This window comes from Varanus komodoensis, unplaced genomic scaffold (assembly GCF_004798865.1).
Source record: "Varanus komodoensis strain SLA01 unplaced genomic scaffold, ASM479886v1 scaffold3, whole genome shotgun sequence".
NCBI lineage: Eukaryota > Metazoa > Chordata > Lepidosauria > Squamata > Varanidae > Varanus > Varanus komodoensis.
The window spans coordinates 29795988-29809957 of record NW_025335761.1 but is presented as its reverse complement, the minus strand read 5'-3'; the positions used below and the strand labels follow the sequence as shown (position 1 = coordinate 29809957).

The window sequence follows — 13970 nt, the reverse complement described above, 5'->3', positions numbered from 1 at the left end:
CTGAGGAGAAAAGAAAGACTGTTGCTGGAGAAGGAAGGTGAGGAGGTGGGAGCTGCAGAGCCATCCCACCTGCCTTCCCTTCCACTTGCAGACCATAAATCTATATGGCCAAACCAGGGTATGGCGTGTGATGGCACTGGCAGAAATTGCCATGACCATATTATGCACCTTGTATTGGAGACTAATAACCTTGTGAGATTGAAATCTTAAATGCATCTGCGTCAAGGGTGGTAGGATTATGCCCTTAATCTTGAAATCTACTAAGTAATAAATATCTATTTCTTTTATAAGTAAACATTTCAGTTGTGTAGAGTAACTAAAATGTTGACATTGTGAACTTGTTGATAAATACAACTTGACTGACTGGAATTATTTTTCCTTTTCCATTCTCTGTTTTTAAAAGTGCTGCCGTGGTTTGTTTGGGCTATCTGTACAAAAAACTGGGAAGAATTTTGGGCAACAGCTTTGTGGATACTATAGGGAATATCCTTAAAGCAATGAAGAATGCAGAGGTAAGGAAGCATGAGAGAGGATCTGTAGTTCTATGAGATTATGAGCCTTGTTGCATATTCTTTGAATCATATATTATTAATCATTAATTATTAATCATTAATTCATTGAAAGAATGGATATTTCTCTTGAACTGACATTATTCAGAAGCATGGTAAGTCTGCGAGGTGCCAACAAACCCTTCCAGCAGGCAGCAGTCATTCCATCAGAACAGGCAAAGCTGGGTCAGTCCAGCAATTCTGCCAAAATACCAGCTTTACATGCCTAAGGAAATACCTTTCCTCCCTGAACTATTTTCAGATGATCATGTAACTTTGAGAACTGGTGCTTGAGTTATCCATGCCCTCACTTTCCTTCTCTACCTTTTTGTGTAGTACCTTTTAAATTATAAGCTTGTGGTCAGGAACTGTCTTATTTTCACTGATTATATGGAAACCACTGTTGGAGTCTTTTTGGCTCTAGAAGGGGTAACAGTGCTTTAAATAGACAAATCCTATTTTGCCATAAAAGGGTATTGCTCACTTTTAGTTACAGTTTCCCTTATTTTAACTACATCAGTGCAAACCTGGAACAGAATTTTTTCTTTGTACTCTCCTACTGACAAAGGGAATTCAAGCAAGTAGAGTGGTCTAGACACTAAAAGGACTTTACAGGGGAAAACCAGCTTCCAACTCCTATTCAGTGATGGCGTTAACTTGGATCACTTTGAGCAAGAACTCCCAGCCCAGCACCTGATTGCAGTAATGCTTTCGCATAGCTGTGTGTGATTGTTAGGAGGACACAATTGGTGATGATCGCTGCCATTAGTAAATGCTACATTGTGCTACTTTTTCAGTTCTGTTGTTAATAATATGTTTGGTGCTATAGTCTACATGATCTCAAGAGCTTATTGGCTGAAAAGCAGTATAGGGATGCTTAAGTAAAGACAATGTTTTGAGCCTGCTGAGGAGGAACATGTTAAAAATGTAGCAAGTAATACTTTTTAGTTGCAAAATAAGATGATCTTTTTCTCTTCTAGTCTCAAGGGCGGTATGAAATCATGCTAAGTTTGCAAAATATGTTGAAAGGGCTGGGAGCTGCTGCTCTTCCATGTCAAAGAGATATTTACAAAGCTGCCCGTTCATGCCTAACAGATAGATCGATGGCAGTTCGCTGTGCTGCTGCAAAGGTAAAATGCCTTATTGGTTATTTGTAGTAATGGATCTTCCTATGTGCAGTTGTGTATGTAAAATGGAGGATGAAAGAAAATATTCAGACACAGACAACATTAGCTATAATTAAGCACAAATAAAACTTCTATATTCTTATGTATATCTTTGCTTGGAAGAATTTCCATCTGGGATAGAAATGCCTGTACCTTTTGTTAGTTATCTGTGCATCAAGTATTGTGGAACTTATGTGTGTCATCTGATTGTCAATTTTGCAGTCTTGACTGACCCTGTGTCCAAAAATTTAAGTACAGTGAGGTGCACTTGCATTATCAATCAGGTAAAGTCCTTTTCCCATGCTCAGTTTATTACTGATTTGCAAGTTAACATCTATTGATATACGCACATTTTAAAAACCATTTGTGCCATTTGAGGTCTCTTACATGTATTTAAAATCAGTATTGCCAATTTAGCTCAGCAGATAATGCATTTCTCTCCACTGTTCCTCCCAAAATTGTTCACCTTTTCTGTTCTACACAATTTTTAAGTTCCCCTATCAAGCATGCTTTGATCCTTGGTGAGATAATAAAAATAAGGTTGAGTACTAGTAAAATACTGGCTTATATAAAGTTTTTTCCCCATTCCAGGCTGATGGTTGAAAAATTCCTCAAGAAGAGGTGCGATGACATTTATAAGAATTGCCCTTTATGGCTTTGACTATACTTACAGGTCTTTTTGATAGAATATTCTAAGTCCACTGGAACAAGCCCCATTGAGTCTAGTGAGGCTTATTCCGAGGTAAGGTTAGGTATAGGATCACAGCTACAGTTATCATGTGCGAAGTTCCACTTATACAACAGAACTTTCCCTTTCTGCCCTTCCTTCTGCAGCACTCTATGCACAGGGGAGGACTGCAAGAGGGAACAGGAATTCATGCTACCAGCAGTGTCCAAGCACCACTGGATGCAATCCAATTCAGGCACTGTGAAATACTGTTCCAAGCTACACAGTATTTATAGACATACAATTAAATCTATTTCTTTTGCCTGCTCTTCCTTTCTTTTCTTTTCTTCTGGCATAGTGTCTTCTTGAACTACAGAAAGAAGCAACTTTTATGTGGACTACAGACCTGGATAGTGTTGTAACACTGTGCTTTAAATCCTTTGAAGGGTCCAACTATGATGTACGAATGGCTGTTTCTAAACTATTAGGCTATGTGTTGGCTAGTACCGTAACATCCAAACAAAGCACAGGTAAGTTTGTTAGCGATTCCTCCCATCTCTGTATTAATGTAGAAAAAGAAAGGCACGTTACCTTCAAAATAGACCCATGTTTAGTAAAACATCATGACTATGTATCAGGGGTCCTCAAACTTTTTGAACAGGGGGTCAGTTGAAAGGTGCCGGCAATGGGCGCAGGCCACCAAGATGTGCGCAGCAAGGCAGCGGTGTGCGTGCGCAGAGATAGTTTTCTCCAAGAGAGTCCAAAACGATCTCCTTGCGAGCAAGCTGGCGCCTTGCCATGTGGTGGCTTGCGAGCAAGGAGATCCTTTTCTCCAAGTGAGTCCAAAACCTCTATGGCAGGCTGGATAAATGGACATGGTGGGCCGGATCCAGCCCAGGGGCAATAGTTTGAGGACCCATGATGTATATGATGGATAGATTATTTTTTTCTCTGCACCATTTTGGGTGTGAACCATATATTTGCTATCTGTTAAACTGAGTGTTAGGCAAGCAGACTTTTGTTCACACAACAGGAGTTTATCTTCCCCTTCTCTCTGCTGCAGATGGGAGGGTATGCACTGGGGACTACAGGTGGGAGAGAGAATACTGTCAGACAGTGGTGATCATTCCATTGGTGAAGGACAGCTTTTGATACAACCCTATGTATTTGTATTGGGACAAATTATTTTTTAAAAAATCCTTCCCATAATCTAATGGGGCGGTGGGGAGAAAGGACTTGGCCATACTGAGAAAAAATAAAACTGAAGAAGGAAGGCAAGAAGTAATGTAAGGAGGGATGGAGAAATGAGAGTTGTTACTGAATAGGAATGGCTGCTGGGTCAGTCCCCATTAAATGCATTCCTATGGCCATGAAAAGTTCATTGTTTTCTCAGGGTTATTCATGGCTTTTCTGCATGTGTCTGTGCTGATTATTCCCTATTCACAGTTGTTTACAGGTTGTTTAGATGATGTTGTGACTCTCCAGTTATGCTTCTGTGTCTGACCAGCAATTCCATCAGGCTTTGTAGCGGATGGAAACTGCAGCTTTTACTGGTGAAAGTGGCATAGTGCAAAATTTGTCTTGTGTATTTGCCCTAATCCACAGTGCCCCTTATGGTTGTATAGCAGAAGAAACAGGAAAAGAAAGGTCCTTTTGTAGAGCTTGGTTCTCATTTCTATAATTAACAGCTGCATGTCAAAAAGTTCATAGTCCCCATTTCCTTGACAAAGTACTACTCTATTTCCCATTGGTTCAACTAGGACAGCCAGAGTTGTTAGTGTGCTCAGCTCCCATTTGATGATTTTCAAACAGTTCATTGAAGTACTAGTTCTAAGCCCTATCTGTGTAAATTTGAGTTTTAATGGCATTTCTTAGGTCTGGAACTACTGATAAAAATGGCTTGTATTAACTCCTCTCTTCAATTATGCACTGTAATAAAGAAATTGTAATTGGCCTAAATCAGGAATTATGCTATTTATAGATGGTGCTAAATTACAATTAACTTCTTCTTTCAGGAAACCAAACCTTTTTGTAAGTCCATGTACTAGGAGTGTTCTTTCAATATTGTCATAAAGCTAGTCTATTTTTATCTTTAATGTTAGTTTTATATCTATAGTATCCTCCTGCCAAAGCCCTTGTTTGGCAGTATGTAAGCACTTGGGCAATTATTGCCTGGAGCCACTGTTTCCAGTGAAGGAGCCCATAAACTTAATTTGCATTGCATAAATATAATGTAGATTGCAGACCAACAGATTCAGTTGTATTCATTTAAGATGTCTAAGTTTATAGTTTTGTGCACACTTACTGAGACTAGGTCCTGTGAACTTGAATATATTTCCAGGAAATACACATAGGATGGGGCTATGTAGGTCTCAGATCTTGTATTCTGATAAAGTGTTAGGTAATGAAATGAATATATGAATAGTACTGGGATTGTAAGTGGTGTTGTGTATATGTAATATGAAAATATTTTTCTCTCCAATGAAAAAGCATCTGCTAGACAAAATGTTCGCAAAACCTCCTTTGAGGAAGCTTTGGAACTGCTGGGGACAGGTTTTCTTCGTGGGAGCTCTGGATTTCTACGAACCAGTGGAGATATCCTGAAAGGGACGAGTTCAGTCAACAGGGATGTTAGAGTTGGAGTTACTCAGGTTTGGCTTATATTACAGAACAAAAAAACTTCTTTACTGCTCTATGCTTTTTTTTTCCTTTTTAATATGAAGTATTTATTATATTGCAGTGGCTATTAGTATCATATGTTGGATTACTTAATAAATTGTACAATTCTGAAGCAGAGGCAAAAGCATTTTTCAGTAAACGGATTCCTTGTTTTTAATACTTCCCAGCATTTACTTGGATGTGGTAGCTTCTAGTGTAGAAACTGCTCTTTACTAATGTTTGTACTATGATAGAAAATTACAAACAACATATGGTTTCTTTTGCAATTTCATTTTAAAAGTTGAAGTTCAGTATGTTAAAAATGAAAACAAAACTGTTCTGTTATTGCTCAGTTTAAAATGCTGTGTGCTTCTCAGTGCCACAAAAATAGACCAAGTTAAGTTGGTCTCTTGCAGAGCATGTAATCGTAGAATTAGAGAGTTAGAAGGGGCCATTTAGGGTCTCAAGTCTTATCTCCTGTTCAGTGAAGGAATACACTTTAAAGTATCCCTAACAGATGGGTGGCTAGTTTCTATTTGAATACCTTCAGCAATGGAGAGCCCACCATTAGTTTCCCTTGTTTGAGTGCTCTGAGCATTAAGACATTTTTCCTGATTTTCAGCTGAAATCTGCTTTCCTGTAACCTGCGCCCTACAGTCTGGGATGACAGAAAATATAGGCTGCAGTGCTCTTCTGTGTGTCACCTCTTTTAGATATTTGAAAGGTGCTATCATATTCCCCCCACTGCCCAGTTTTCTCTTTTCAAAACTAAACATACTCAGATCTTTCAATCTTTCTTCATTGCACTTAGTTTCTAGTCTCCTAGTCATCTGTGCTGTCCTTCTCTGAACTCATTCCAGTTTATCCAAATCTTTCTTAAAATCTTGTGGTATCTAGAACTGGACACAGTATTTGAGGTCATTCTCTAATTGCTCTTTGCTGATGTAGAAAGAACTTTCTACTTTATTAAGCATGAATATAAAAGCGCTTGTTAGGCCCAAGGCAAAACTTTTACATTTTTCTTTTGAATGACTCTCATGGCCAGTTGTATAACAGTTGTATAACTGTTTAGAAAGTCACTGAAGTTGTATATTGTTAGAGAGAGAAATAAGCCAGAGCAATTCCATGTTTAGCAAGATAGTATCTGAGCCTGTTCTGTTACTGTGCCAGCAGAACTTTGTAAAGTTCATCATTTGTAAACTGATGACTTTGCCTTTGGGACATAGAGACAAGTCCAGAACTCTGTGGGGTAGGGAACTTTGCCACCTGCTGATTGTTTATCCTTAAAAAAAAGTGCCAGGGCAAGATATTTTTCTGCCTGAAGCAAAACCCAAATGGTCTTGCCATGGTCCCATCCCCATCTTTCTGCTAAAAACAACACTTTAGAAAGTTGTGCTGAACTATTAAGACCCCAGTTCATGGTGTCACCTTAACCAGGTCATCCTGCTGCACATCTCAGCTAAAAAAGAGCAAGAATTTGCTCCTTATGGGTGTTAAATGGAACTGTATAAATGAGATCACACATGCTGGTCCAGAAGTTATAGCAGACTAATGAGGAAAATTCTTTAGAGCTTCTGTTGCTAACCCTCAGATGAAAACTAGTTGTGCATGTTCATGTCTGAATGTGGAAGAAAGATGCTACTGTTTTCAACAGAAAATGTGTTCAACAAAACTGGAAAAAAATCTTCAGACCATGCTTCTCCCTTGTCAGATGGATTAATAACTTTCCTGTTTTATGTTTGTTTATATTATACTTTCCTGGAAGAAAGTGCTATTGGAATAATTTGCTTTTCATGAACAGTGAGACATAATACATTATGTTTAAGGGTATCTCTTTCTTCTGAGTTTTGAATAAAAAAAGGGCAAAATTAGTTTCAATTTTATTTTTTGGTAGAATGAGACGTGGCCAACAATTTTTTTCCTTAATAACAGGAGGAGAGCTTGGTATGTTCACTTTCCACTGTGACTGCTTCTCTCTGTGCATGCAATATTTGTCAAGTGAAACTATTTGTTAGTAATTGTGTAAGGGTTTATATGTGGCAACATAAATAACTTGTAGAGTAGGCGTATAAAGCAGCTCTGTAATCTGCCTTTTTTGTGAGATTCCTATAGTAGCAAAACCATTAATATTTGTAATCTGGAGAAATATTCCAGTTCTTGCAAACATTTCCTAACTCAGCCCATGCTTGTAGATTGTTGTAACCTAATATTTCTTAAATTTCATTCACAGATTAAATGCAGTATATGTACAGAACAGTAAACAGTTGGGAGCTCTTGTTCAGTTATGCTAAATTTAACATTTATATAACAAGTAATGGCTATTTTTCGGGTTCCACAATGAAATAAAGCAGAAAAAGATACAAAATGAATTTATTATTAATCCAGGCTGGGTGGGCATTACTGTTTTAATGGAAAGTGAAGCTATTTTTCAGCATAACATTTAAATTGGACTAATGAAGGACATTATTTAAATTACTAAAAGCCAAAATGTTTTTACCTCACTTCAAATTATGAAGCTGTAAACATGTTAGCATTTAAAGAGATGTTTACAACATTGGTTTTGTACTTTTGAAATCCCTTAAGTAGTGTCTGCCTGCATTATGATACTGAAGATACTGAAGACTTATAAAAATTATACGTCTTTATAATTTTAAAAATGCATAGTATCTTCGAGATGATGATGATATAAAAATTCTTAATAAAATCTTTTTCAGGCATATGTGGCATTTATCACCATTCTAGGAGGACAGTGGCTTGAAAGAAATTTCTCTGCCTTGCTTTCCCACGTTCTAGAGCTGGTGTCTCAGTCTCACCCTAAAGCTATTCAGACTCAGATGGACGCTCTTTGCTGCCGCCGTTGTATTGCATTTATTCTCCGAGCTACAGTAGGAGGCCTTCTTGGGGAAAAAGCTCAAATTGCAACTGCCAAGGAGATTTGTCAAGCCATCTGGAAGCTGAAGAAAGTTGTGGGTATGGGACTAACAAGATTATTTGTTATCCCTTCCTCCCCCTTCCTTTTCACTAGTACTTTATGTCATTTCCTAATCTACTCATGAAGGAGCTGAAGCAATGTTTTTAACCTCGATGTCATACCTTTTCAAAAAAATCACATTGGCCTTTGGAATTCTTTGTTTCAAAGTAATTCTTCAAATAACTAGCATTTTAAATTGTTCCTTAATTTTTCTTCATGATATAGAGCTAGATAAATCTATGGAGATTATGTCTAGTAACTGAATACAAATAGTGGCAGCCAAAACTGCCTGTGATACACCACTGACTGATGATAGTTAAGGATGTTTTACTGATGCACACACAAATGTGCACCATACTCATTGTTTATGAACTTTCCCATAGCTTTTTATTTTTTGCTCCTTGATCTAGCTGCTTTAGGCTATCCAGACACTGTAAGGTGGTCAAACAAGCTTACTGAAAGCTGCCTGTTGAAACCATGGATAAGCGAATGCTATCTGGTCTTACCAGGATGGTTCTATGTTGACTTCTGCAGCATAGCTTCTGCAGAACAGTGTCCTTTATTTAAAACTTCAAATGTTGAATATCACAATGTATTTTACTTGTCTAGAGCAGTAAATAAGTTTTGAACATGATTCAGAACAGCTACAATTTTTAAAGCAAAGTGTTTAGTATCTTGATAAATGAATTGTGCAAGAGAGAACAGGAAGCAGTACCATGCTTGGACAAACCAGAAAATGTTGACTTGGCCATATGTTACTTCCAATCTAGGGATGGGGTAAATACTCAAAAGCCATTAATGGTCATAGCACATAAGCAAATGATATTTACAAAGTTGTTTATTATTTGATTTTTAGTTACTTAAGTGTCACTTTCAGAACTGGCTTTGTTTTTATGGAGCCTTGTTTTAACAAAAAAACTGCATTTTAGGTAGTACCTGCCAGTCATCCCCCCTTCCCCAGCTTTTAATACTTTCTTCAATTTAAGGAGACAATTTTTGTTCTATTGTTAGATGCTGCCATGAGTGATGGTAATGTGGAAACACGTCTTGGTACAACAGATGCCATTGCAAGCCAGAATATGCTTATATGTACATTAGAAGAGCTTGGAAACCTCATACATGGCTTAGGCACTACTGCTGCACCAGTGTTACAAGATCCTAGTATAGGTAATTGGTCTCTGTGATTCTGTGAATGTGTATTTGTGTTCTTGAGCCTTTGGACTGGTAATATTAACATTCAAATAAATATGTTGATGGGTACTTCATCCCAATCCAGTATGCTGAAGAATTATTCCAAGAACTAATACAGAAAACTTACTTTTTCCTTTTTAAGTGTTCATATGAGCCCAGTGGAGGCTATTGGGTTCAGATTCAGAGCACTGTAGCATAGTTGTGTTGAATAGGGAAAATGGCATTTCACCATTTTGAGGTCCATTTTGAGGTCCATACTCTTTGTTAGAGCTATTTATTATTTTGGCTCAGTTTTGTTCTTGTTATGTGCCATCAAGTCATCTCTGATTTATGGCAAGCCTATGAACAAAAGCCCTCCAAAATGTCCCATACATGACAGCCTTGCTTAGATCTTGTAAATTCAAGGCTGTGCCTTCATTTATGGAGCCAGCCCATCTCATATTTGTCCTCCTTTTCTTCGTCTGCCTTCAAGTTTCCCCAGCATGATTGTCTTCTTCAGGAGGCTGAACCTTCTCATGATGTGCCCAAAGTATGACAGTCTTAGTTTTGTCATTTTTGCTTCTAGTGGGAACTCTGGCTTGACCTTATTCTACAATCGCCATTAAGGCCACAAACTTGGGGATAAGTGCCATTTGAAAATAGTGGGACTTGTTTCCAATTAATTGTGGTTAGAATTGGGCCACACATCTTACAGAAAAGATATTCCTAGAGGATGGGACTGATAGATACCCCAATATGGCAGAACCTGAAGATCTATGCTGAAGGTGAATATTGCAGTAGATATAAGGAGAAGAATAAAAATATTTCAGGATTTTGAACCCAAAGAGGGATATTAACCTGGGAAATAATTAAGGTTCTTTGGTCATAATATGTATGACACAAAATATTTGTTTTAGTGTTGCTTCATGTTCATATTTCTCAGTATGCTCAGATGTCAGTCAGATGGATCGCAGTAATTATCCTCAAAATTTGCTGTAATATATTTTTTTATTTTCCAGGGGTTCTTGAAGCAGTGATCTCCATTATCCTACACCCCAGCATTTCAGTTCAACTAGCAACTGCATGGTGTTTACGTTGCATTGCTGTAGCATTGCCCTGCTTTCTCTCTCCACTTCTGGATCGCTGTATTGAACGACTCACAGCACTGAAATCCTCCCCTGAAGCAGTGACTGGCTATAGCTTTGCAATTGCTGCTTTGTTGGGAGCTGTCAGACAATGTCCTCTAGGAATTCCACACAGCAAAGGGAAGGTAATTGTTATCATTACGTCTGAAGCATTCATTGCAATATCACAATTGCATTTTCCACTTATCAATATAATATTTTAAATGGCTAGGTGATCCAGTTCAGCAAATCGGTTCTTGTTCCCTGTGAAACACAAGTGCTGATACTTTATCACTGAGCATAATGCATTTTAGTATATTTATTTACTCCAGGGAATGGTGGAATTGGATAACCTAGTGCAAAAACTCACTCTCTTTCGCTCAGTCCCTCTTTTTCACTACTTTATGAACTCTCCAGACTGTTTTGCTTTTGCAGAGGAGTAAAAAGCATATATTTTGTTGTTTGTCATGTCAACCTTTTTTAAGGGACATAGCTTGATCAAAGTGAGATAAAAGGAACAAGCACAGCTGGAAGTTCATCTACAGCTTTTCTCAGTAGAGGTCTAGGGAAGGGTGAGCCATGTTCCTGGAGTTCCAACCCAATATTAATCAAAATCACGCCAGATCTGTATACACACATGCACAGAAGGGGTACAGAGTAGGAAGCTATACCTTGTGGATGAAAGTCCTCCTGAAGCTAGGAAAGAGTTATAACATCATTCCTTGGGTTTGAGTAATCTGTCCCTTAAACGGAAGTTTGGGACAGGTTGAAACTCCCAAGTCCTATTGAGTAAAGGAAAAAATATGTCCATAAAAATGGTTGTAGCAAATCTTTGCCCGTGGCAAGACAAGAACCTAAGTGAGCAGGCTCAGATGAATCTGGGCAAAATTTAGCAAAATCGAGGCAATGCTGTTACCTGTTCACAGGATTTGGGAGAAGTGGGCTTGTGCCCACTGTGGGGCAGGCAGGAGGCAAAGGCGACTTCAGTATATTACCAGTACACCAGTATATTACTGTTCCATCAACCACAAATGAAATCGAATGGTAAATCAAAAGGTCACACTGAGAGCTTAGAACATGTTGGTTTTATCCCATTTTAAGAAAAGTGTAAAAAGGACTGAATGGTATCACATCTAACATTGCAAAGATTTTATACCTGGTCCAGTGATTACATTATGCATGGAAATACTGTTCATAATTACATTAGCATTTGCCTATTCTACTGCTACTGTATATTTGCAGTTTTAATTAGACTGATATTGCTAGATCTGACCTTACACATGTGGCCTAGATGGTTATTAGGCAAGATCTTGCCTTTCCAGCCTTTGGTTTGATTTATTTAATCTAGGGGATTTTCCCCCAAATGAGCACCTTCATTTTTGCCAGCTATCAGTGGAATCTGCCACTGAGCATCCAGCTAAGAAAGGGTACAATCTTAATTATTAAAAAAGTTAGCGCAAGAATGAAAATATGTTTTTTCAGGTAAGCATAAAGGTAAAGAAATCATTTTTGTAATAGTGGCTACTAAATTGAGAGTTTTGGGGAAATCTTTTTCTCAAGAACTTTTGTGAACCTTTAAGAATTCATTGTCTCTGTGTCTTTAGGAGCTGGTTTGATTATTTTCAAAGATAAAAGCTTAAGCTTCCATAACCTTATCCTGGTTTGTTCTGAGCTTAAGTTGGCAGATTACCATAGTTTAACACTTTCCCACAGACATCACAGCTTTGTCACTGGTAGAGAAAAATCTGTGTCTGTGTTCCTGGACAATGGAAGTGAAACCCATTTAGCTTTGCCAAGGAACAGATTTCTTCTAAAATGGCTAATTAGAAGTTTATTCACAATTCTACTGGCTCTCTGCGACAGTGACAGAGACCCTTCAGGCCAGAAAACTTTTTATAGTACTGTTTTTCATTGTTCACTGAATAACTTGCATGTCTGCTACCTTTCTTAGCTGTCATCTGCTTCTCAATCTCATATTTTAGAACTGAACTCTGACAGATATAGGATATGATTACTAGTCCACTGCTTGCTACAGGGGTGAGCTGAGAGGCCAAATCAATAGGAATAATAGGTATTCAAATCAGTTGATAGATCTTTTAATTCAAGATTTCCCAAAGAAAATTGGTTGTTTGTGTTTAAGAATTTGCTTCAGTTGTAGAGGTACAACAGTCACTAAAGAAAACTTCTTGTTATTAAAACTTTTTCTCTGCCCCTTAATGCACCTTCATTGCCGCTCATCCTGACTGGATATCTTACTCAAAAAAGAATTCTCAAGTTATCTCTTAGCTATTGGTTTTCATCAATCATCCATTCTGGGCTATTAATTTGTAATTTATTAATGTATACATACAACAGTCTTTTAAAGGAAATGAACTGAAGTTCAATAGGTAGATTACAAGGTAAGACCACGAACAAACTAAAATAATCACTATTACAAAAAATACAATAAAAGATAATGAAGGAATGATCAGCCAGAAGCAATCAGAAAATATAACTGCCAGCTAACTGCAGGAGGCCAGTTCATAGCATTTGAGGATGTGGAATCTGGCTTATAAGTCTTTAATAGTGCATTTGATCATATTTGAGGTCCCAGAAGACTTCCTTGCTAAAGCAGAAAAACAAAGTGGATGCTCTAAAATTTTACCTAAAGAATTCAGAGACTCCTTTATTCCCTGCCTTTATGGGATCATGTGGATAAATGAGAAAACTGAATTTGTGCTCTTATGTATATAGAAGCAATATGTGTGCCTTTTTTTTTTTGAACAACATTTGTATTTTATTTTATTAAACAGTTACGGCCTTTTCTTTACCATAGGTTATCATGATGATAGCTGAGGATTTATTGCGTTCTGCTTCTCAGACTAGTCGTATCTCAGTACAAAGGATGCAATCTGGGTGGCTGCTTATAGCTGCCCTGATGACATTGGGTAAGTTTTTTGACTATCCTGTTTTTGTTTTTATTTTTAAGTAAGAAATAGCACATATGAGGCAGCATTCAGTACTGCTTGTGCACCAGCAGGAATGCACCGTCAGTGTGATAGAAATCCAGAAATGAGCCAAAATGCTCTTTCCCAGAACGCAACAGGTCAGCAGAAAATGGCAGAAGGGATATTTGCTGATCTGTACCATTCCAGGAACAAATATTTGAGCTCATTTTCAGGGTTTCACTAATGAGTGCTAGTGGTCACAAGGCACACATATTGCTTCCTGGCTGGTTTCTTGCAAAGGGATGCGGTGTCATATGAAGTCAACATTGCCTTGATCCTAAACTAGGTCCTGCCAGCACAACATACTCAGCGCTAGTGCAGCAGCAGGACTGGATACTGCCCTAAATACTCTGTCCTTTTAGTGGTATGATAGTTAAATTATTTTAGTGGTATGATAGCTTTCCTGCTTAATATAGAAAGGGCAACAGAACCATAAAGAAGTTGGGAGGTATTCCTCCAGACTGTTTTAGAAAGATTCATCTATTATATTCCCAGATAACTTTAAATCTGTCCTTACATCTTTACAAGTTCAAAACAAACCCAGAAACATAGTGCCATTTGGAATTTACCTTCTGGAACTTGAAAAAGGAATGAGTTAAGCTGAATTCTAGGTCTCTTTGGATCTATGCACAGCATACACGATCAGGCTGCTTGATCATCAGCAGAGAGCTCTTTGCGC

The 13970-nt window shown here is 37.9% G+C and overlaps 1 protein-coding gene across 7 annotated transcripts in view; it reads left to right on the top strand.

Annotated features, from left to right (window-relative positions):
• Positions 1-13970, top strand: part of HEATR5A (HEAT repeat containing 5A) — a 71164-nt gene that overhangs the window by 11445 nt on the left and 45749 nt on the right. For 5 of the 7 annotated variants that reach the window (XM_044436238.1, XM_044436237.1, XM_044436239.1 and 2 more), the window contains 8 exons: positions 404-512; positions 1529-1678; positions 2740-2911; positions 4872-5032; positions 7754-8009; positions 9022-9177; positions 10200-10450; positions 13120-13231. In XM_044436238.1, coding sequence (XP_044292173.1) covers positions 404-512; positions 1529-1678; positions 2740-2911; positions 4872-5032; positions 7754-8009; positions 9022-9177; positions 10200-10450; positions 13120-13231 — 1367 coding nt within the window. Of the gene's footprint in view, positions 1-403; positions 513-1528; positions 1679-1946; positions 1999-2739; positions 2912-4871; positions 5033-7753; positions 8010-9021; positions 9178-10199; positions 10451-13119; positions 13232-13970 lie in introns of those variants that run through there. The other 2 variants (XM_044436241.1, XM_044436243.1) reach the window with 2 other exon arrangements.